The sequence below is a fragment of the Poeciliopsis prolifica genome, unplaced genomic scaffold (assembly GCF_027474105.1).
Source record: "Poeciliopsis prolifica strain line A6 unplaced genomic scaffold, Auburn_PproV2 SCAFFOLD038, whole genome shotgun sequence".
Lineage (NCBI taxonomy): Eukaryota > Metazoa > Chordata > Actinopteri > Cyprinodontiformes > Poeciliidae > Poeciliopsis > Poeciliopsis prolifica.
Genome location: NW_026562413.1, coordinates 11,474 through 36,789, shown reverse-complemented (window position 1 = coordinate 36,789; position 25,316 = coordinate 11,474). Strand labels below are relative to the sequence as shown.

At 38.1% G+C, this 25,316-nt stretch overlaps 1 protein-coding gene across 1 annotated transcript in view; it reads right to left on the bottom strand.

Moving 5' to 3' along the window:
• Positions 1-24,534, bottom strand: part of LOC129374989 (oxysterol-binding protein-related protein 10-like) — a 75,177-nt gene extending 50,643 nt beyond the window's left edge. Inside the window, 3 exon segments of the mRNA XM_055053725.1 lie at positions 6,894-6,911; positions 6,914-7,068; positions 23,957-24,534. Coding sequence (XP_054909700.1) covers positions 6,894-6,911; positions 6,914-7,068; positions 23,957-24,225 — 442 coding nt within the window. The 5' untranslated portion in view covers positions 24,226-24,534.
• Positions 24,535-25,316: the final 782 nt, after the last annotated feature.

Below are 25,316 nucleotides of genomic sequence, written 5' to 3'. Positions count from 1 at the left end.
TCGGGTTATTTTACCTTTGTTTACCTTCGCTGTGGTTCATCACAGCCGCTGGAGTTTCTGAACGTTCAATGAACGACAAACTTGGACTAATGACCTCGTTCGTTCGCAGTAAACGTCACAACAAACGTCAAATAGGACACATATATTTGATTAAGTTTTAACAAATGACTTCTACCTCAATAATTGTGTCAAATTACATTAATTATATCCCAAATTCAGAAGATTTCCCTTTACCTCTGCAGAGCTCTTTGGTTCCGCCTATCAGTCTGCAGTTTCGCATGGTGACGTCATCAAATCAAATTTCGTTATATACCATAACTGACTGACACCTGCTGGCCTCAGGTTTGCAACCAGCTTCTGACTGAGAAACCAGTAACCTGCTCCCAGTGTCAGAATCTCACTGAGGGAGAAACTGCACTAGGTTTTCTATCGTTTTATCATTTCTGATATAACTGCTGCATATTTACATAGAAAATTAGTCAATAGGGTTTCATTTATAATTTGTATGTCTTCATGTCATGAGGTAGATCTCAGCCGTCTGGTGAGAGAAAAAGTAGATCTTGGTCTCAAAAAGTTTGAGCACCCCTGCTTTAAACAATTGAAATTGTTTCAATAACATGGCATGCACAAAAAATGTTCACTCATAGCACAACGGCTGCCATTTTGACTGTATTTGTGCACACACCTAAAACGCTAAATGACAGACTAAAACAGATAAGTGAAGTTCAAGCAGCAGGTTCGAAACCATAATAAATATCTGCTAATTAAAGTTATATACGCCACAAACATTTTTATTTATGCTTTTCTTCCAAAGATGCAGAGTTCCCTGCAATACATCTTAATTTCAGACTTTCGTGAAGGTCTTCCAAGGGTTTTTTCTGGTCTTCGGCTGCAGCCAAATCCAGTTTATTTTTAATCAGTTTAAACGTTTTAAATTGATTAAACGGTTTAAAACATTCAAATGTGCTCAAATTTAAGCATGTTTGATTTTGAGCTTATATCAAATGGGCTGAATTGGAGCTTAGTCACCATGAGAAATGAAAACAAGCAATGCATACTCCTATCAGTCTGTTCAGCGTCCATCAATGCCTTCGTCTATTTAGCACAAATTACCTGTCAGTCAGCAATAAGTATAATTAAGAACACACCTGATCTCTCATCCCTGTAAAAATCATAAACAGAGGTTTAAACAGAAACCTGTTTGATCAGTTCAATACTTCTCCAACACGAAGTCAATAATGACAGGAAAAGCTGAACACAAAGAGTCACAGAACGTTGGATGCATCTTCAGTATTTATGACCTAACCCAAGAATTTAGACACATTGGGGGAGGATGCTTCGCTGCAAAGAGAAGTAATTTTGCAGCCGTCAGTCACTTTCAGTGCCGACTTTAAAATATCAACAAAGAGCCTCTGAGTGAAGAGGCATCACTGCAAAAAAAATAAATAAAAAATGAGACAAGTGCATCAGGAAAGATGTTTTTCTCCCACTGAGAGTGGCTGCGCGGCTCTGCAGGAGAGCAGCTTTCGTACAGAAACACCTGCTCCGCTCCATCTTTCTGCAATAATATCCAGTAACAAGCTTCTGACTTTTTGTCTTGTTGTCATCATCCACAGGCATCTCTCACCCTCTGAATCTCATCCAGGAAAACTTCTGCCTGTGATGTGCGAAAGCTCTGCTGTAATTAGAAATAATTAGTCAGCTATAGAGAGGAGAGCAGCCTCTGGCTGCATCTATGCTAATGTGCACCTGTTCATAAGGTGGCATGCAGTACAATGCAGAAATCATTTCTTTACATTATGCTCAGCCTCATTTCCACATTTCCTGCTCTGCAATATCACCAAATGCAATTTGGCTAAAAACAATGAAGCACCTCAGTTCTTCAGTCATGATGTAAAAAGAAAATATAACCTCCCTTAAAGGTCCAGTGGAGTATTAGGACTAAATGATGCTGAAATGAAAGTACTAGAATAAAGTCACATGAGAATAAAGTCGTAACAATGTGTGAATAATCTCATACAATTTCAAGTAATATGAAGTCGGAATATTTCTAGAATAAAGTAATTATAATTTCATTCAGGAATGACTTTATTTTCGTAATTTTAAGACTTCATTCTTGTATTTTTTTATTCCATGAAATAAAAAAATACAATACAATGATTTTTTAATTTTCTTAATGTGGTTGTAATGCTTCACTGTACAAGGGATTTAATGTCTAAGGAATTTTTTTTTAAATGTGTTCTTTACTTTGCTCTGCAATAGTTGAAATACAGGCTCAGGTGCCCAAAAACACACAATATATTTCACATTTCATATTCATAGTTTTTATGCTCTGCATGCAGTAAATTACATCCTTCCAGGTCAAATCTGATGGGTTTTTTTTTTGGCAGGACCTTTTTGATATGCATATTCCTAATACACATATTATACCTCACCCACAAAGAAGTAAAGTCAGTATTGAGGACGAACTGTAGAGCTGCTACTTGAGTCCACTTTAAAATACAACTGATGGTTTAAAACTTTTGCACACCACTCTCTACACCGGAAACATTGACCAGTCATGCTGTCGCTAAGGGCAACTGAACAAAAAAAGATGTGAAACCACATTTTAGTAAGAAGAGGTGGAGAGTAAAAACACCGACAGCTCAATTTATTTAACAAGCAGAAGTTCGAACTGGAAGCTGACGCCAAAAATCAGCCGCAATGACAGAAACTTGTCCTGATATTTAAATGCCAGCATCCATCTCGACGAAACGCAAAAGCTGCAGGATGACAGCGAAACCTCATCCTCCTCGGTCAATTAAAACCACCTAATTACAGCCACTTTAATCACAGCCCTGTGAAAGACGTTATTGGTTATGATAAGATTAATGCTTAGACCAACAGTTTGGTCTGATGAGCAAATGCAGATTTCACAAAGCGCCACATTTAAGACATATTTTAAACTAAATGGACAAACTGACAAGAGGTACAATGGCTACCTGCAATTACAGTAAGCAGCCCATGAAAGCATCACAACGATGATTCACATAAACCGCATGCAGACTCTTACTTAAAGCTCTGACACTGTATCATACACTGAAAGTTAATTTGTTGTAATTGCAGGTTTAACTGCTTTTCTAATTGGCATTTATGACCTCGATCTAATTTGTGCAGCAAATTTCTTTATGGTACGAGTTAGTGTGGAGCGGTGAATCTCAAACTTGCATGCACGACAACGTGGATGTCAGATTTAAGCAGAATAATTGGGCTTTATTTAAGCAAACGCCACGTTGATGACGTCTGAGACTGAATCCTCCGTGTGTGGCTCCGAACTAAAGCTATTACTGAAGGCAGTGTGAAAGAATGAAAACGTCTAATGATGAGAATATGACGTGTTTTAGATCTAATGATGGTGTCCTAAAAGAGGAGATGGAGAATACTTAAGTCACATCTTCCTTTACATAATGACTTTGACACTAAAGAGAGGCCACCCTTATTCTTTCAAAGTAGTAATAAGTAGTAATTTGTTACGTTTCCCAAAAATATCAGAACTGGACATGAAACGCCTTTATTTAGTTCACTCTGTCGTACAGTAGATGGGACTAACAATTTCTGTGACTTACATGGAGTTTAGAAGTAATTTTGCTCATTTTCATTGTTCATCTTCCGCTTGGAGGCATAAATGTTTAGGCTGTGTTCACACTGCAGAACAAACTGACCCAATTCCAATGTTTTCACCTGTTTCTGATCTTTTCATGGCAGTCTGAACAACCCGGGTTGAATGTTTTCATGTGTTTTATTATCTTTTTGTATAAGCACTTCGAATCGTCTCTGGCTAAAAGGTGCTGATATAAATGAAGCTGCCTTGCCTTGCCTAACCGGAGGTCACATATAAGTCGCATGTATTTGGAAAGAAGTCGGAACTGGATCACTGCTGCGGTTAATTTCACATTTCAGATGTTAGTAAATTATTACATATCCAGTAATACCCCAAATCACTTCATTCTGGAGATGTTAGTAAAATGCAGAACATTTCAAAAGCCTCGTCTTCATGAGACAAAGTAGCATCGTCCTCAGTATCTGTATCAGAGGCTTTCTCGCACTGCTGCAACACTGACTTCTACAGGAGCATCTTTAATGAGTACAGAATAAAGATTTCTGCGTTTTTTGTGTAAAATAACTTGTTCTGTGGATAGAAATTAAATTAATTTAATCAAAAGTGTTACAGATAAAAAAAAATGAACAGTTAAAAATGTGGTTTTTAAATAGTTTTCTTATAATTGGTTCCATTACGTAAAATATAAAGAAAATTAATTGTGTAAAAAAAGTTTTTTATGGACAGAATACATTAATAATTTTGAGTGTTGTTCCCTCATTTTTCTTTTTCTTAAAAAAAAATCACATTGAAAATAAACATAAAATTTAGAAATAGAGAATTCTTGCAGGACATCATGCTGACCATTAAATGTTGTAACAGAAAATGAAGTGCCCACACTAAAAGGAAGTCAATAAAACCTCAAATTAAAAGTTGATAACACCCCAGTCCACATAACTCACTGGATGCTGAACTGGGGATTCATCTTAATGACTCCTTGCACTTAAATTACTGCATTTTAATTATTTGGACCCATAACGAAGGCTTCCTGATGAGCCGGTTTGCTGAACAGAGTCTCGCTGCCTCAGTGTCAGGCAGAAGCTTCAGATGATTTATAGCTTCATTTTCCATCACAGAACTCAGCTGTACAAAGACTCTAAACACTATTCATCTCCGTTCTGCAACAAAAAACAAAAAGCCCCACAGATTCACATATTAGGTGCGACAATAAAAGGACTGTGCTCGACTGATTCAGAGCTCGAAAGCATCGTGTTTCATTCCTGCAGGCTGTGGTGCCTTGCACGGATTAGCAGAACTTGATCACATCACGTTTTTAAGAAACATTACATTGAGAACAAAGATGCCTTTTAAAGGTTCATTACTTGATGAGATTTTAACCCTTTCATGCATGAATCCTTTATGTCAGGACTTTTTCCAAACTGTTTTTGATTTTCTTAACGCATAAAAACGGCGGGAATAAAATGTTTGGTAAAACAACATTTTGCTTTCAAGGTTTTTCTGGGTGATCAGTTGTAATTTTCTCCAAATACAAAGTTGTTCTTTTAAAAATATATCGGTAGTCTTGGCATTTAGGCTTTACTTGATGTCCTAACATTTTTACCTACAAGAGTTTCTACAGAAGAGGGACTGGATATTCCTGACTTACTTGCACTTGCAGTGGATGGCCAGTAGTTGGCAGTGTACTGCATGATCCACGAGTGTCCACTTCAGTGGTCTGTGTGCATTTATAGCATAAAAACTCACAAAAAACAGAAGAAAATGGCTTCTAGCTGCCCACTGCAGTGACCACTATGCATGAAAGGGTTAACATTTTCTGCATTCACTCAGGTCATTTGTGACAATAAACTGTATTTATTGATTAATGTAACAATCTAATATTTACTTGTGTATTTTTATTCTGTGCAGAGCTAATCTGATGTCTCGCCACAAAATCTGAGCTTTAATTCTGCTTGACCGAAAATGTATTATTCTGATGTCTCACAGAAAAGTCACCAGAACCAGGACTGAGCCACAGAACAGAACCAGGACTTTTCTGGATCATTTTCTCCACTTAGCTCAACTCACTGGATCACAGTTATTCACGGAATATAGGCCAAGTTACTGTGATATCCTTCCCCTGGAGGCTGCGAGGGGCATTCCAGCGGCTCAAACGGACCAACAGTAAGAAGGAGTTTCTCCCGCTTCAGTGAATGCAGGTCACAGACAGAGCAGAGGCCGTCAGTGCAGTCACCAGCTGCAGACTCCTGCTGCAGCATTTATCAAACAGAAATCTACTTTTAAGCAGATTACGTCCATGTTAGCCTTACATTAACAGACATAAGAATTATTATTATTATTTATGCTCTATTTGTTTGATTGCATTACCAATTGAATATCATGGAGAGCACATCAGTACAAACTAGTGTGTTAATATTATGATCTTTGGGAGGTAATGCAGAGCTCTTTAGGAGTGAATTTTAGAAACAATGCTCTCTCCGTTACACCTGATGAAGCATGAGAGTCCCCTGAATACTTTCATTATTGCTGCAGCAGCATATCTTTATGCTGGGTGCTGCATAAAGAAGCTTGATAGCAGCAACTGCATCCACAGTGTACGACACTTAACACTTCTCGTAATTGGTGGAACCAAATGGATTTTGACCCAAATACAAAGAAGACATTTCACATGATAAGGCTCCTTATGCATCACTATGTGTGGCTTGAAGTTTGGCTTTGAACCAGGCAGAAGTGCAAACACCTTCAAATTTCACATATGGATAATTTGCTTGACCAGAAAAAGTGGTGAGTTTTTGAAGCTTCAAAGAACTTATTTGCAGAAATTGAGAAACATGCAATGCTTTCAGACTGTAAATAAAGCAAAGAAGACAAGTTCACATTCACTTAGAAACAACAATACTAATGTTTTAACTCAGGAAGAGTTCAGAAATCAACATTTGGTGGAATAACCAGGAGGTTTTCAGTTTTTTCCAGAGCTGTATAAACATATATGTGCACATGTGTGTAAATATGTGCTGTACAGAAAGAAGCAGTCAGAGCTGTGAATCAGCTTCAGCTATAAACCATTTGTGCATCATCTGCAGGCGCTGCGCTGTTAATTTGTTTGCCTGAATTTTCTCATTCACAGTGAGACTGAAACTGATGGTGGAGGTGCAGAAACTCCCAAGGATTTAAGAGGAATTAAAAAAGGTTGCTTTAGTTTTTTTGGCTTTTTAAGCCCAGTAGTTTGATGAAGGCACACATTTACTTTCTCAGTTCTACGTAATCCATGGCAGCCAAGCTCAGTTTGAGGTCATACCTTTAAGTTTGTAAAGTTCCCGTTGACGGAGTGAACGATGAACATGTAGGGCGCCTCGTCACTCGTGGTGACCGAGGCACCGATGAGGGGCAGCGACCCTCGAGGCTTCTGGGTTTTCCCCTGCTCGTTGATGAAGTACTGCAGCTGGCCGAGATCGGGGTCCAACACAAAGTACCTGCAGGAAGACAAAAACAGACGGCAGTTAAGAGATTAATGAACCAGAGAAAGAGAGCTGAGAGGGAAATAGAAAACGCACCATTACTGTTATCATCGCTATCATTTTACTTTATGTTCACATTATGATTGTGAAACTTTTTAATTTTTATGCTGCACAAACTTTGTAAGTTCTGGTAGAGTGTAAAAATAAAAGGACTGAGAGAAGAAGGGAGAACATGAATGAAAGTGAGAAAAAAGCAGAAATAGAAACAAAACCCTTATATTTTTCACCTCCCAAGCAGAATTTTTAACCACAATCCCTCAGATGCATATTTTGCATCTGCTTTGACTAAAATGGAGCCAACATCTTGTTAGCAAAATCCAGAAGTGGAGTGTTGGAGGATGATCCCGACACCTTCCTGTCTTTGATTGCCAAATCAAACAGAGCTCCTATGTAACTGAATCTCTTCCTCATCTGTCTCTTACCGGAGGTTTCAGACCCAATAAGACACATAACCTATAAGACGCAGATAGGAAGACGCATTTTACTGCCTGTGGTCTGAAAGGATGCGATATAACATTCAATAAGCTGACCTATCTGCACCGCCTAACGACTTGTTTTGGTCGTTAGCGTTCGAAGCAGTCCAGTGTGCGCAGCGGCCTGAGGCAGGGAGCCGTTATGTTTGACCTGCATTCTGCTGCAGCGCTGCCCTGCGTCATCATTTTTGCAACCAGATAAACTTTCCATCAAGTGCTGCACCGCCTGCTGCTTTCATTCACAAATCTGCTGATTCTTGTTTTATTTCCAAGTTAAGCTTGAAGAGGGAAAACAAAAGTTTTTTCAGGGAAATGTGTGAATGTTTCTGTCAGTATAAGCTGCAGAGACAAAGACTTCGCCCGTTGCCTCCTTTTACTCTGCGTGCAGGTAATGCTACGTCAGTCAAGCTAACTGGATGTATAAGCAATTTATGGGTGTTGGGCAATAAATTAATTGCATCATTTAATTTAACTTTTTGTTTTTGAAAATTTCATTTTTGGAAAATCTGAATTTTTATTTTTATTTTTTTACCAATGCAGTTCTTGAGTTTCCAAATATAACAATCAGGCTAAGAATTTATTTTTATTTTCTTATTACAAGGATAAACTCATAAATTTTTGGGAATAAAGTCATAACAATGCAAGAATAAATTTATATGACATTGAAGTCTAAATGATTTGAGAATACAGTCCTGATATGACCAGAACAAAATCTTTATTTCAGGAGAATAAAGTGGTAATTTTATGCTTACATACTGGCTTAATAGAGCAGCAAAACAGATTTTGAGCAAAAATGTGAAAAATATTTTTGGACCAATACTAACAGGTATAGAAAACACAACAAGACATCCACTGTAAAACATTTACGGGTGGTTTAACTTGAAAATGCCTTGAAAATGCAATTTAAGTCAACAATTAAATGGTTTTAGTTTTTACTAAGTTCATGAAGTTAATTTAACAGCAAGAGACAAGTTGTCTAAACATTGTTTTTTAAGTTCATTAATCTTGAATTGTGATTTTTAACTTAATGCTGCATTTTAAACCAAGTAATTTTGGTTTAATATGCAAGAAAAATTTAAAGAGCACACATTTCTCTATTATTTTCACTCAATAATAAAGTTAAAATAATGACTTATTTTACTTTAGATCAATTTAATAATTTGTTTCATATTGCACAAAGAAAATTTTTGATCTGATGATGAATTTTATTAATCATCACAATTAATTCTGCTCAAAAACATTTTGTGTGAACAGAAAATCATCCTCAAACTTAAAATTAACACTTATTGTAATAACACAAGTCAGATCAATGTAACGCGCTTCCATCTCAGGATACGAAAACAAGCCGCTAAGCATTCTGGGAATTAGTTCCCACTCCTGTCTTGAAAATGCCTTGAAACGTGGGTGTGTGTGTGAGTGAATAACTGCATTTGCTGGGTGTGTGGGTGTGTGTGTGAGTGAGTCAAAGCCAGGCACTTCATATGATTAAAGATGTTGTAAACAGTCAAAAAAAAAAAATTCCATCACTTGTCTGAGAAGACAAACACAGCCAGAGGCACAGAATAAATAGCATGATGATGAGTGTCGGACTCAAATTTTCTTTAATTGTTAACCTAAAAACTCGTTGATTCAACTTTTGGAGGTTTGACAAAATTAACACTAAGTTCATCTTTCACAAACTCACATTTAGGTTGAAAATCTAAAACTTGCTAAATTTATTTGACTTAAAGAGTAGACAATAGTAAATACAACTAAATGTGGCTGAAATATTTTAAAAATGTGCTTAACTACGGTGTATTTGTGGAAACTGGAACATGGAGACTTTGATATAATAGCACATTTTTTAAATAGTCTTTTAACTACTTCTTTAAAATATTAATTAATTCTCCTCATGCACAAATTCATTTATGGCAACGACTGCAAACATAAGCTCACAGACTGCATCCTCCAACAGGCGCAGTCTAGTTTTGTTTCCCCGACAGGAAGCAGTGGATCCTGCTGTCTGAAAACCGATCCCCTCCCACAGCTTTGCCCTCTTCCATCAGCAGAGCCGCTGACTTGTGTCGACCAGAGCCAACCAGGGAACAATCAGCCTGCATCAGTTTGCGTCCGCCCCTCTCTGTTTCTCCCTGGCGCGCTGCATGTACACAACCCCGACAGAACATCAAGTCCCATCACCCTGTTGTTCAGTCAGCAGAATGGAGCCTTTTACCGTTGACCCCTCCAGGCAATCTTGGCTTTACCAGCTGAAACTCACTGCAGACTTTTAACATGATGAACGACGCCGGGGAGCAAACCTTGGACTTGATACTCAGTCTCTCATGTCAGAGTGCGGCTGATATTTCCCACCTGCAAGGCCACAGAACGAGCCAAGTGTTTACTTCTGGAGGCAGAAGGGAACGGGCAATATTTTAATTTCACTATATTCAATGAGTTATCTCCAAATGGTAGAGAGGGAGGGCAAAACGTTGATTTGACAAAGTGTTACCACCCTTCTAAGTGCAATACAGTAATTGATATGCTGGCAGCAAATGCAGTTATTCAAAACAAAAAATAAGAGAAGTAACTCTAAACAGATTTATGTAAGCTCTGAAGAAACAAGAAGGTCACATTTATGCAGGAAAAACAAAGTTGACAGCCAAACTTATTTTGTGCAAGATGGATAGATCCACTGATTACGTAACTTATTGAGAAGAAGAACTACAAAGCGAATACTTCGACTGAAATGATTCGTTGAGTGACTGGATTATAAAAACCTCCAGGCTAGATTTGGTGCTTCATTTAATCCATGTGACTGCATCCTAATAATTGCTTCTTTTTTTTTCATGAGGGCAATTTTTACGCTTATTTGTACACCAACATCCAAAATCATCATGTCTGTCTGGGATTTTGGAAAAATGCTGCTTGGAAAAAATGCTGTTTTCTATTTTCTCTTTATCCTTTTCAGTAAAGTCAAACACAAACTCCAATCCAAGTATTTTATTTTTTTGGCTTATTCTACCATTAGAATCCCATATTATCAAATGTGACCCTTTTACACATTTTTAATAAAAACTGCATTTAATTTCCATTTGGCATTGTTTAAGATTTGCATTAAAAAACAGTTTATTTTGTTTCCTTATTATTCCAATAAATCACAACAATAATTAGACTGTATGAAACACTTAGTCAGGCCATTTGTTCTCATTAACAGTGTCGCTCCTATTTCCTAATGCGATCCCATCGATGCTGCAAGGACTGGCTCGTCAGCAGAATTACATCTTCACTTGTTTGGTGGTTAATTCTCAAAAAATGCTCATGGGGACAACAGAGCAGATCGAGGAAGTGAATCACATTCATTGTCAGAGGCCCGAGTCAGAGATTCTTGTTCTGCAGTAAAGACACTGTCAGGAAATGTATGTACAGTCATCACTTTACTGTCTTGTGGTGTGACGAGAAGCTTTTTTCAGAAATATTCAGTCAGCTCAGTACGAGCATCCCGCTCATGTTTCCTCAGCATCTCCACATTTCCTTCAAATATCTGCTTTTCTTCTCTGCGCAAGTAATGAACTCTCGGGCTGCCTGACCTCATTCGTTTAATAAATTACCGTCTTTTTGACTTGCACTACTTTGTTTTATGACTAACAGTGATTTAATCCGTTTCTTTCAAGTAAAGTGCCTCTCAAGTCAATTCTCCACAATTTATTGCAGTAAACAAACAAGTTCTTATTGAAACCCGAATAATAGCATATTCCAGACAAATGGGCCGGTGTAAAATTCTCGCTACGATAACTTGTAAAATATTATGTTCACAGTCATAACAAAAATTGTTAGAAATCTAGCTATAATTTAAGGGGTGCACCAATTTATTGGTGTTGATTTTCTTAATTTTGGGAGACCAGCGATCGGACGATACTTTCACGTGAAGTCGATCTAAGAATCAGCCTCTGTCCTCTTCTGCTCTCCCGTGAGAAAGGTCAGACTGACAGACCGGCCAACCAGGTCATGACTGCACATTTAAAGTTTACATTAGTCACCCCACTGCTGCCCACTCAGTGACTTTCTTGCTATATTTAATGACATTTCAGACAAAAAAAATGGTATCGGTCAAAATCGGAATCAGCAGGGCAGGATTTTTAAAGATCGGTAATGGTGACTGGCCATAAAACTACAATCGGTCGATTTCTACTAAAATTAGCAGAGATCGACCACTAAATTTATCTCTGCAGTCTGAGATTTTCTGAGTCTTTTCCTGGCCGTGGGAAACATCGACTGCAATGAGATTTGCTTAAATCTTTAAGTCCTAAACAGGGCCCTGGTGATCTAGCCAAATTTGCGGTACCGTAATTCTGCTACACTTTGGACTAACTGAAAAGTTACAACAATCTCTAAAAGGGGAGACGTTGCGCTTTCCCAGCCAATATCAAGTTATTACGGCAATTTCACTCCCACCATAGCAGGGACTGAAATTAATCTTTTAATAAACGATAAATTGTGAAAATAACTTGCTGGATATTGAAAGTTCCAGTTGTTATGGATAAATGGGCAAATATATTTACAGGCAGGACATTTAAAGAACTGCAAACGATTAAAATAAACAAAAAGTATCCAGGCGGACATTTTAAATTGAAAATAAAGAAAACACCTGCTAACAACTTTGAATCACTTACTGATAGCTACAGTTTAATGTTTCCACTACAAAATAACTGAAAGCTGAATTTATTCCAATGAATTTCTGCTGTATTTCCGTCCACAGAAACCTGCGATGCACTGAATTCCTGGACTTGGGCGTCAAATGACAAAACAAACAAAAATTGCCAAGACACTGAACTAACTCTATAAGTATTCGTCCTTTTATCAACGAGAGTCTCACAGGAGCTGCATTACCTCACAGCTTTAATCAAAGGAGTGCATTTGAAACAGAATGATTCATCCTCTGCGTGCTCCCTGCACTCTCGGCTACTTAATAAGGCATAGATTCAGGAACCTCACATTCTGCGTGATCAAAGCCTCATTTTCATGTGATGAGATGTTTGAAAAGAAGATTGTGAGAGCTACAAATGCTTCATCTTCTTTGATGTGCACACAAGTGATTGGATGCTACCTCACATTTTATAGACAGTAGCAGAAATCCAGATTGTGCATGAAAAGCACTTTTTAACCAGTGGAAGACTGCGTTTGTACAAAATGTTAAATATTTTTCCATTGCTTCCTGACGCTGCCTCCGCTTCCTACCACCGTGAGAAGCTCTCAGCCACAATCAACATTTTGCAGTTCGGTTCTGCAGAACAAATCAGCATCAACTACACCCAGAGACAAATAATCACAGTCAGCCTGCAGGGTTGGAGTTTATCCTGAAACTGCACACCAGCTTCAATTACTGCCACAAAACCTCCACCAGGTAAATCCTGACTGACACACAACCGTCGTTGTGTTTACGCTAAAGGAGCTAAAGCGTCACAGGATTCATTATTGCAACTGTTCTGCATCAACTTCATAACTCTCCTCTAAGGTTTGCAACTCTATTCTAGTACTTTGGTCATAAATACGATGGTTGTAGCAATCGTCCTCTCCTAAATGTTTATGTCAGTAGTTGTGGAAAATTAATAGCATTATATTAATTATAGTACTTTTAATTCAAAGAAAATGTGGAAAGAAAATAAAAATTAAAATAACCACTTTGATATAACTTTGATATATTGATATATCAGTGTGTTGTGCAGCTCTAGTCTGAAAGTTGAAATGAACAAATTATCTTCTAAAAAATGTGCTATTTGTATTATTTACAAATTAATATAAATAAAAAACTGTTGTTGCTACTTCTCTTCAGTCATTTCTGCTACATTCGATCATGTTACTTTTTACTTTACATTCACCTTACAGAGATTTTACTGCTTTAACTCCTGAATTTTACACCCGGGAATCAATACATGAACATCTTATGTCACAGCAAAAATCTAATAAATTATAATTTATCTATGATTGAGTTATTTGCAGCAACAACAAATTTTACAAGGTAGCTTTCTGAGTGTATTGTGATTCTTTTGTTCCTTCACCTAGAATTAGCACCAGCAACCTGACAGCAGTGTGCGCCCAGAAGAGCCTGGTGTCTATACCGATTCTGCACAGAGACATACATCTCCTGCACCACACAACAGCACTTCATGCTAACAAATGTCCACCCACACAGTGCAGAATTAGCTACACTCAGGTCTGCGTGCCACATGACACACACACACACTGCGTTTCCCTACATGCTGCCCTCTGAAACGTGACCAACATCTCTAATCCCTCCAAATGAACCTGGACTCATCTCCTTCACAGGTTTCCATAGTCAAATGCTGCAGGCACTTTTAGATATTAGCTGTTTTATAGCTTTAAATGCTAGACACCTGGGGACCAGCAGACTGTCCACATATTGCTCCCTCTCCACTAATCTGCTTGGAAAAACATGAGCCTAATACTGCTGTGACGCGCGCCGTCATAAGAACGACATTTTAACAAGCAAGCTTAAGCTCTTTAAGATTCTAAGTGAAAAATAAAAAACATGGGATTAAAACACTACAGCGCCAAAGTACCGGGTGGATATGAAGGAAATAAAATCAGACAAAACAGACAAAGCAAATGTAAGGATCAGTGTTCACATTATTTCATTTTCTGAGGGCAGAAACTTATAAAACCAACCTCTTCGAAAAGCTCATTAAATCATACACTAACTGGGAACAATCGCTTCTTGGCTGAATTTCAAAAGCTAAAATCCCAGGCCGAATTATTACCAAATCTTTAAAATAAAGAAATGACTTAAACAGAACCTGCCTTGCAGCATGAAGTAGGCTAAAACATCACATACAGTGTGAATGCCCCTATAAAAATTCTCACAGCTTCCCATTTTAATAGTTCAAGAATCAAATATAATATAATATACATTAATACGCACAGAGGAAACCAGAGATGCTGACATTTATAGCATTTCTCGTCTCCTCTCTGTACAGTCAAAGCTTCAAGGAAAATAAATGGTGCTCCTGGATTGGCATGTCAAGTAGCATTGTGCCGAGCAGTTTCACATTTCAAAGTTTTCTTTCAAATATTTTACAAACGCTCTATGAAAAAGATCCGTCAATAGATGAGTTTCCTGCAAATAACGAGTCACAAATAGCGCAGCTGGATAAGCCATCCAAACATCTGGCATAAACTGGGGCAGACAGAGCGTCTGCATACCGTAGCATGAGTTTAACTAGTTAATTGCTGAAACATTTCTGCAGCATTGCATGGAGCATTGGTGCACGATGAGCAGTTAACTGGAGGTAATATTACTTACGCTGTACTACCAAATGATTAGAAATGTGAGCCTGGAACTCTATTTACTTCAAGCTGTGTATCTTTGTATGTCAAAGAAATGATTCATGCATATTCAATAGATTTCTTACAACTGGATTAGATAACTTTTAAAGCCACAGCACTAACAAAAAAGTAATAGTTTTAAAGGTTTGCTCTAGTATTACACACTGATCATTGTTATCAATTAGTTACATCTACTCAAGTTTTTCTCTCATTTCAAACTGTTTTTTATGCCCTAAAAAAGGGTAAATTAATCTTCGTCCTTTATTCAACTCAGAGGTAAACTGGCGCTTCAGGGATTTTAAGAGATAATTTCTCCTGATGTGACTGCAGGTTCAGGTTCAGATGACAATTCCAGGAGGTTTGAGACACTGTTAGCTATTTGTATCCACAGAGTTATTTGTCTTGAGGCCACGCCACTGGCGCAGGTGGATGCACTAAAATAAATCTTTCCCATAAAGCCGGATGATCGCCTTCAGGCTCTTTGAAATAGAGACATGTCAGGTAGGATCACCGCAGAAGAGGAAATCCATCTGTTAAATCCCTTCTTTCGCCTTAAAATAACCACAGTCTGTCAGGTAAAACACAGTTATAGTTGCTCTTGAATGAATTTTCACAGAACATCAAACCATTTAAATATATTAGAGTCGTTTCATGTGCGTGGAATAGTTACCCAGGTATTCTGCACCAAGGTGCAGATCAGTACATCATCTCCCTGTCAGTCCTTAAAGGAAGGAGCAGCTTTTCCTGCTCTCCTCCCTCCACCTTTTTGTACCCTTCCCCGCTAACATACGCTGGCATCAAGCCCAGATCATATACAGCTTCATCAAGCTTCCTTCTCTTCCGCAGCACTGCTACAGTACATCGCCACAGTGGGACAAGCCGTTATTTCTGTGTGGGAAGGAAAGAACTAATTTTACTGCAAAAAATTTAAATAAAATAAAAATCACACAGAAGCTGCAGAACGGAAATCCTGCATAATTTATGTTAACTGTTCAGCAAAAACTTAACAGAAAAAAGGGCTTCATTCTGCAAAAAAAAAAAAAAGTCCACAATGTTCAGATGTTTTATGTCTGGCTCAAAGCTACGTCCATGACCAGAGCAGGAATTTTAAATTAAAAAGTCTCACAGAACTTCTTCTAAAATCTCTGAGTGGCGTAAACTGGATGAGGCAGCGAGGGAGGGAAGCCATAAAGCCTGCATGAGTCACACTACAGTGATCTCCTCTGCTGCTCCAAAGAAATCCTCTGCTTAATTATCAGAGCTGCAGCAATGCCCAAACAACCACACATTCACTGGATACAGAAAGAAATATCTTCACAGTATGTTCTAAACAATTGTAAAAGGCTTTGCTCGGATGTGGCTCAGTTCCTAGTAAATGTTTTCCCAGAGCAACTTCAGTGTTTGTCTCTCCTAAAGCAGTTTTTTTTAAGTTAAAAGCAATTGTATTTTTTAAATAGATACTTCATGTGAAAGTATACACACTGGGTTATATTAGGTTTCAATGGTTTTTGTGTGTTCTTTTTTTTTATATGATAATCCCAACACAAAAACTGGAAATAAAATACATAGAACAGGGTTTCCTCTAGAAAACTTGTAAGCCTACCATGTTTATGAGTTAAAAATGTTTAATGTTGACAAAAAAATTTAAAATATTACCAAGTAATTATGTCTTATTGGAAAACTTTCATAACAACACCAAAATTCCGACTACAAAGTCTTAAAAAAAAGTCAAACAACAACAAAAAAAAAACATTAAATCAGTAAACAATGCTCAGCCTGGCGGGAGTGCAAATAAAGCCTTATAATATACTAGAGGAAACCCTGGAAGAATATTATCAATATCTAAAAAGGAAACAAGTACAAGAAGTCTATCAGGAGACAACATAAAGACAGAATCAACAGTTTCATCCTCTGCAGTTGATGTTTTTCATGCATGCTACCCAAATATGCACCAGGCTTATTATCCAAGTTCTGACTAGATAGTAAATGCTTGATGGATTAAAACCTGCTCTCAAAAAAGAAATGTGTGTCTAATAGTTCAGAGCTGCTGATCATGAAAGAAAAAAGGAATAAAACCTTTTAAGTCCTTTTGATACAAGGGAATAATCTGCTTTGTTTCGCAGTTCATTCAGCCTGAAGGTAATAGTTTAAAAGGAGTAAAGAGTGGATGCTTCAGATCAGCAAGAATACTCTTTACTTCATTCAGTAATTTCCATTTATACGTTCCAAATGTTGCAAACAGTATTTTTCTCCACCTAATACACATTGAAACACTCTCCATATAAAAACACCTTCAGTACTTTAAAATCAACATCCATTTCACAACGTGTGATGCGTTGCAAGAAAAAAACAGAAGAAAGCACTAGGAAGATTTAAAGTTACTGTATATAATTTCTACACAAAATATGTTTTTTTTACATATTTGTTAAAACTGTCACTGTGTTGTAACAGTTCTGAGCTACTAATGGCATCTTCAGAAATGCATCACTCCCAAATAAACCGCAGTGATGTCAATCAATCGTATGTAGGTGCTCAATGTGTTAAAACTTTTTATCTGCTGCCATCATAGTCATGCTAACTAGCCTTAGCATTGATAGCAGCCTTTGGTGTGGACCAGTTGTAGCATAGCGAGAGGCTGTGAGCAGCGCATACATGAGGGTGATGTACAGTGTTAACCCCCTCCGCCTAACTCTGATTGGTTGTTTCAAACATACATCTAGAGATAAGGCAGAGGAGCAAAATTTATGTCACACATTATCTCATATTTTTCTGTCATGACATTTTGACAGTTTTAACAATGCAAAAAACATTTTTATAAGTTTCATGATGCTGCTTTAAGGTGGAAAGGGTTAAATATTGATGGTACCAGGTGCTCTCTGTGCAGTCTGACCAAGCCTGAGGTATTTTAATGAGTAAAATAAGCAGAGATGGTGCAGACATCGATCCATTAGGTGCCTATTTACAGCCGTCATTAGGCCAGGGTACAGTCTGTGCAGGTCACCAACACAGAGACACACAGGACAAAACACCAAGTATGAGCACAATCATAGCAATAACTTTGAGTATTCAACTGATGAAAACGTTTTTTAGGACTTTGGAAGGAAGCAGGAGTACCAGGAGAGAACCCACACATGCACAAGGAGAACGTTGCAGAAACGCCCCAAACGTGAAAGCAAATTTGAATAGAAATTGCTTTATTACTTTTTGATTTTGAATTTGTGTTGGCCCATCTTATAAGATCCACATTAACTAAATGTGAACGCTTCAAATGGATTAAACATCTTTGATGGGAACAAAATCACTAAATAATGTTAGCAAATATTATAGTAAGACGTCTGTTGTGGGATATTCAGAAACATTTTAATCAATCTTTGCCGTTTTCTTTTGAACTGGCTTTTTAAGTGGGGTTAACTCTCATCGCTGCCTCCGTCTGCAGGCCGACAGCCGCCCTCTTCACCCACCTTGGCGTCGCAGAGGGACAATAATTCCTCCTGAAAGCAGCCCAGCTGTCTCTGACACAGCAGAGCAGCCACAGCCGTAATCAGGGCAAAACTCAGCAGGTTGAGGTCAAACAGTGGAATGAATGAGGCGGAGAAGCAGGCCAACTCAACTTTCACTTTAAAAATCTAGGCCTTTTATTTTCTGAAAAATAATTCAGTGAATTGTTTGTGCAGAAAAACAGCCTGAAACGAAGAAACGGATGGAATTGATCATTTTGACTTACAAATAAAAAAAACTGTAGCGCAAGCAATAACAAACGTATTGGCACTGAGATAAAAATGTGCTAATCTGCATATTGAGTAGATTATGTAGTGACAATGTCATTTTGAGAATTTAATATGAATTTGAATTTATATTATGCTTGAGTTACATTGAATATGTAGAGACTATTGGGCATAAATATACCACTGATTTTTTGTTTTGTTTGTTTGTTTGTAAACACAACCTACATCCAAATGTGGAATTTATATAAAACATGGTAGTGGCTCTGTTATGCTCTGGGCTTGCAATTCCAAGCACCCTGCAGACCTTGTTAGAGTACATAGCACACTGGAAAACAGGTGATTTAACTTGTAAATGAAAGTCCTTGAAAATTCAATTTAAGTCCACAAGGAAACAGTTTTGGTTTCAACTTAGAAATTAAAGTTCATGAAGTTGATTTAACAACAAGAGACAAATTGTCTAAACATTGTTTTTAAGTTCATTAATGTTGAATTGTGAGTTTTAACTTAATGCTGCAATTTAAACCAAATAATTATTTCACAATGTGCAAGAAAAAAACACCTAGTCAAAGACCAATATTTCTCTATTATTTTCACTCACATAATCATTTATTTGTTTTACTTTAGAATAATTTAAATTCTTGTTTAAAATTGCATAAATAAAATATCTGATCTGATAATGAATTTACAATAAATTCAGCTCAGAAACATTTAATGTGAACTGGACATCATCCTCAAACTTTAGAATGAACATTATTAATAACAAGAGTCAGATCAACGCAACTTATTTCCATCTCAGGAAACAGAAACATGCCGCTAAGCATTGTGGGAAATAGTTCCCACTCCTGTCGTTTTCTTCTTTCAGTTTTTTAAGTGTTGACCTAAAAACTCTTGTTTATTAAACTAATGCAGGTTTGACAAAATTTATCAAAAGTTAACACAACGTATTACTGTTTATCTTTCACAAACTCACACATTTAGGCTCAAAATCTAAAACTCGGCAAATAATAACTTCTACAAGTTTGAAAACTTATTCAGCTGTCGTCTGGCTAAAACATTTCTGTTTAAAGTCTTCAACAATATTAATGTCACACCATTTCTGCAGTTTAAACTCCTTTTTAAAATCTAGTTCACATGCACATTAGTCCGGTTGCTAGCAAGTTATTTGTTGCAAATTGCCAGTCAACTCTATGGAGTAGCAAAAAAAATGCATCTTTTGTTCTGCTGGTGGAGAAAACTGCAGAAAACTACAAAAACGCTCCCTTACATGCTTGTTTGCTGTGCAGCAAAAAGCTCTGAGGGTTTGTATAAATTGCTGCAAGAACACAAAACGACCAATATTTTGCAGAATAAACCAGATTAACTCAAACTAAATTTATCTTGTGGCTTTTATGCATTTCTGTACACGTAAAACAGCTCTGTGTCCCTCTATTTAAAAGAAAAATAACACATTTTAACACTTTGTATTGGACAGTTTTAATGTACTTCTAAAAAAAAAAACACCTCTGGTATTTTAAATACATTAGAGTTAGCATTTTGTTGTTTTTAGCATGAACAAAACCTCCTTGGTGAGTTTGTGGTGACTCATTATCGTGGTGGCAACATATCTGGGTACTAGCTGCTCCTTGCAGGAGCTTGGAGCAGCAGTGGTAACTTATCCTTCACAGTGCACACCTACCAGGTTTGTATCATTAGAAGTTGAAGCAAGACTGGCATCCCACCATGATTACAATCTAATCATGTTCCCTGTCGCTGGCAGCTCTCGCCCACCAAAGGCTGCGGTCTGCATGGGGTCCAGCCGCTACTCTGGCTCCAACATAAAAGCGTCTCACCAAGAAGCAGAAACTAACAATTCACCAGCTCCAGATAGAAAAATTGGGGTTTATCTAAAAATACTGTCACCCAAAACAAAGTAGAGCTAAATTTTTAAGAGAATATACCTTTTTCACGGCAACCGGAAGCTGTCCAAGATGACACGGACATTTGGAGAGAACTTCAGAAATTTCTGAGGCATACTGGCTTTTACCTTCTCACGACTAATCCACAGGTTGATGGAAGAGAACACAATGAAGAGGTAGTTGGCCCAGTTGGAAAAGAAAAGGCTGAATTACTGGATTATTCCTGTAGCTGTGCAGCTGGTAAAGGTTTTTGCAATCATGTAGTTGCATTTCTTTACCAGACTGCACACTACTGCCAACTCCAGCTGCCAACTGTTCCTCCTGCACAAGTGATTTACAAAGATGGCACAGACCAAGAACACAGGTAAGAAAAATAGAGTGGTACACATTGTCCTATGGGATGTGATATATAAATATACTAGATATACTAAATTATATACATTGCATATCCTGTCATACACACATGATCTTAAAATAACAGTACTATAGTTATGCACACAATTTATTCCTCCTTTGATAGTGTCGCACTGCCATTTACGTTCCTTTCCCACCTGTATTTTATAATCGCCATATAAAATTTGTTGTAATCTCAATATTACTTGTGTCAAATATAATTTCTCTCATAGTTTGTTTGGAATATTTCTTTTTTGTAGGCAGTGAAAAAAAAAACAGGCTCAACCGCTATCAATTAATTTATTTGCAAGTTGGATAAAAATCGAAACTGCCAAATCAGTCCCATTATGTCCTAACAAATTTCTCACTCATCCATTTATTTGTTCTTTAGTTTGACATCTTTCTGTGTATTTCTTGTAAGGAGAAACATCCTGAACCTGCCAGCAACATGGTGGTGCGGAAAAGATATCTGCACTCCACACTTTACAGAGCTTACACAGGTATAACGTTTGGTTTATGTTTTTACACGTATGTTTCCTTTGTCAAAATTTATTATGATTATGTCACTGATGTTTGTAGGACCACTTCCAGATCCCGACATTCTGGCATCAGGAGAAAAACTACTCCAGCTGGAGTCCCAACCACTTATCGCTCTTGTCCTAGATGGTCTTTCACATTTGGAGCTGGTTCCATCCAAATTTGGATCTGTGCCACAGAGCTCACCAATGTCTTATCAGTGCCCACCTGAACAGTCCTCTGGTAGCATCATTCTGCACCACATGGCTCCAGACTTCCCTTCTCTTCCTCTGATGCTGCATAGTCTTCCAAATATGTGCTTTGTTTCCACACTTGGTCAACTTATGCATCTTCATTCTCTGCAAGTGTCACTGGAAATGTCTTATGAAATAGAAGCCAGAACAAGAGAGCAGTCCAGATGTCCTGCATGGGTACATCTTCAACAACCAAGACTTACTGCTGGCCGTTTCCGTGATGCTTGCAGAGGAAGTGCAGAGGAGGAGTCTGCTGCCACAGCACTGGCATCTCGGATGATTAGGGGCTCCACCAGACAAACTGCCGCCATGAAGCGTGGTCTGCAGGTGGAGTCTGAGGTGCTGGCAAACTATGCTGAGATGTTGAGGGTCAACTTGCTTCCTGTGGGATTCATTGTTCGCCCTGATGCATCATATCTTGGTGCAACTCCAGATGGTAAGGTGTACGACCCGTCAGAATCACCCCCGTTTGGACTGGTTGAGGTAAAAAGCAGCATGAAGAATGATGCACCTCAGGTTGCTCACCTCAACAGTCACTCAGTCACTGTTGTTTCTGTTTACGGGAAAGTTTCCTGCCGTTACTTATTTTCTATCTGTCTCTAAGGAACCCATTATTACATCTTGATGCTTCTGCTCTTGCTTGTAAATGTAGAAATATAAACTGAAGGCTAAAGTCCTGACCATCAAAACCTGTGGAAAATAAATGTAAAGCCTGCAGCAGGCAGGAAGTGAGATTAACAGCACGTATGTGGATGAAGCAGAGGTGAAGAAAGTCTGACCTTTACGTCCTTTATCACTTCTACACTTGTCTTCTCTGACCATCATACAGGCAATTATAGTAATAGTTTTATTTTCAAAAACTTTGTAAACTAGCAAGTTTAAGCAAAATTTAAACAGATTAACAGCGTTAAAGGTGGTCGTAACTAAAAGCAAAGTATTCAGCTGTTGTTACTGTTTCCCATCTTGCCACAATGTTATGTTAGTCTCAACATGAGAAAACAAATGGGTTAATATTTAAGGAGTTGGTGGAAATGACATTTCAAGGTTTTCTCAAGTGTTTAGAAAATCAATCGCAGAATTAATCAGAAAGTAACTCATATCTTTTCCTTTACTGTTGTGTCTTTCTACACCATCAAAACCAAAGACTGGAGTTGTTTTCTGACGACTACAGCGATACTGAGCAAAATGTGGAAATTTGACACCACTGATTGCAGCTGGTGTGAGCAAAAAGAGGGAGATGTAGCCATGGAATCATAAAAACTATTATGCCTATTGGTACATGACTTTACAATGTATATATTTTTAGACACAAAAATAATAGGTGAACAAATCTGGAATATAATTTCTCATGCATTCATACTCTGCATGGTAAAACCGACTGAGATGTCACAATGGGAAGAAAAGAAAAGCGTAAGGAAAATCCGGGATGACCTTCGTCAGCATAACCTCCACAATATTTAGTAACAGTGTTGTAACGACACTTTCTTAGAATCATCCTGGTCTAATTTTTACACCAACGAACCAAACATGGAACTAGTTATTGTTTAAGAGAAGAAACAAAACTTACTGTTCACTGACAATGAAACTGATGGTGGAAGCACAGAAACCTCTCACATGTCAGACCTTCAGTAAACATCAAATATTCTATCTACTCTGTCAGGAAAACATAAGTGAAGAAATAAAACTTAAGTCTCCGGCTTGCTTTCACACTCAAACAGTTCAAGGTCACAGAGCGAACAACTTCTTACATTACTGAAAACACAGGTTACTGGTTCCTGTTTTAAAAGTTAAACTGCAACAGACTTGATAACACTTTATGACTAACAGAAACTGCGGCTATAAAAATATTTGAGCAAAGTCATTATTGTTAGTTATGTAATTTGCTGGACAGTTTTGCAATTAGTCCATCTTTGTTGGAGAGGATTTTTATCTAAAGATAGAACAGAAATTTAAGAGAAATCAAACTTAGTGTTTAGGACTTTTTATAGGAAATGAACTTTGCTGCTTTAGTCTTCAAGCCTAATTTGTTTTCATTGTTATTCTGACACAGAAATGATGTTTGTTTTTTCAGATTGAGGAATGACAGTCCTTTAGAAATGGTTGTGTGTTTTCTAGCTGCCTGTAAAAGCCTGGGCTCTCCTCTAAAGCCCTCCTCCATATCACAGTGACGTGGTGGGCAAAAAGTACAACGTGGACGGAGCAAATAACAACACGAAGCAAGAACCGAGAGTGGCCAGGGTCCACCTCCGCCCCCAGGTTCATCCTACCTGTTCTGCCAGCCTTGGATCAGGTTGGTGTATTTGCTCAGGACTCCTTCCAGCTGCCTCCTGCGCGCATGCAGCTGCTGCAGCTGCTGCTGCTGCTGCTGCAGACTCACGCCGCTGCCCTGCACCGTCCCCCGGCCGCCTCCAGCTCCAGCCGAGCCTCCCAGAGAACCGGAACCGGGGCTGTGCGAGCCGCTCCGACTTGCGGGCTTCCTGGGCGACGACGCGGAGTTGGTTCTGTTGGTCCCGGGACTGCAGAGCGTCTTTTCCATCCTGGCTTTCGGGACCACAGAAAAGCTTAGCGGAGGAGGAAGAGGAGTAGGGGGAGGATGGGGATGGAGCCGACGCAGCGGGCTGTAGTGGAGGAATTTCAGCAGAGCATGTGGTGAACAGAGCGACGAGTGTCCGCTGAGCTGAAGCAGGGGCGGCGGATGTTCATCAGCTGCTCGACGCGTCCCTCCATGCGACGGGAAGCTGACATAATCCTCGGCGCGTTGAAGCCGTCGCTCTCTCCTCTGCTGCAATGTGCGCTGTGCCAACGCGTTTCTGCTCCAGCGTTTTTCCTGCTGGGAAGGAGAGCAGCGCGCAGACACTCCCACTCCACACTGAGGTCCGGCCCCCGGATGTTGCAATGCAAAAAAAAAAAAAAAAAAACAGAAAAAAAAAGGCAGGAAAACCCTGAGATGAGTCACGTTTCGCAGCGAAACTCAGCAGTGTGTTGTCACAGCTGCAAATTGCACTATGATGCATGTTAGATATCAATCCTATCGAGAAGAAAACCGAATTAAATGTACTTTACCTAATAAAGGTTGATTTTTATTTTCATGAAAATAATCATGAACCCTCTCAGAAACACATGCACAGATGTAAAAAGTAGGATATTGTGAAAAATGTCAGTTGAATTTGTCACTTATTTCAAAAACTAAAACTTTTTTAGTTTTAGTTTTTAGTATGCACAGAAGAAATATTTCCATCCTTTTTTATTGCAGTTTTTATCATGCCTTCAGAGCAGGTAAAAATCAACAAGACACAGACACACACCAGTACTTAAAAAATAAGTTTAATTACGTGTGTGTGTGTGTGTGTGTGTGTGTGTGTGTGTGTGTGTGTGTGTGTGTGTGTGTGTGTGTGTGTGTGTGGGGTGTGTGTGTGTGTGTGTGTATATATATATATATATATATAGATATATATATATATATATATATATATATATATATATATATATCTATCTATATATATATATATATATAGATAGATATATATATATATATCTATATATATATATATATATATATAGATAGATATATATATATATATATATATATAGATATAGATATAGATATAGATATAGATATAGATATAG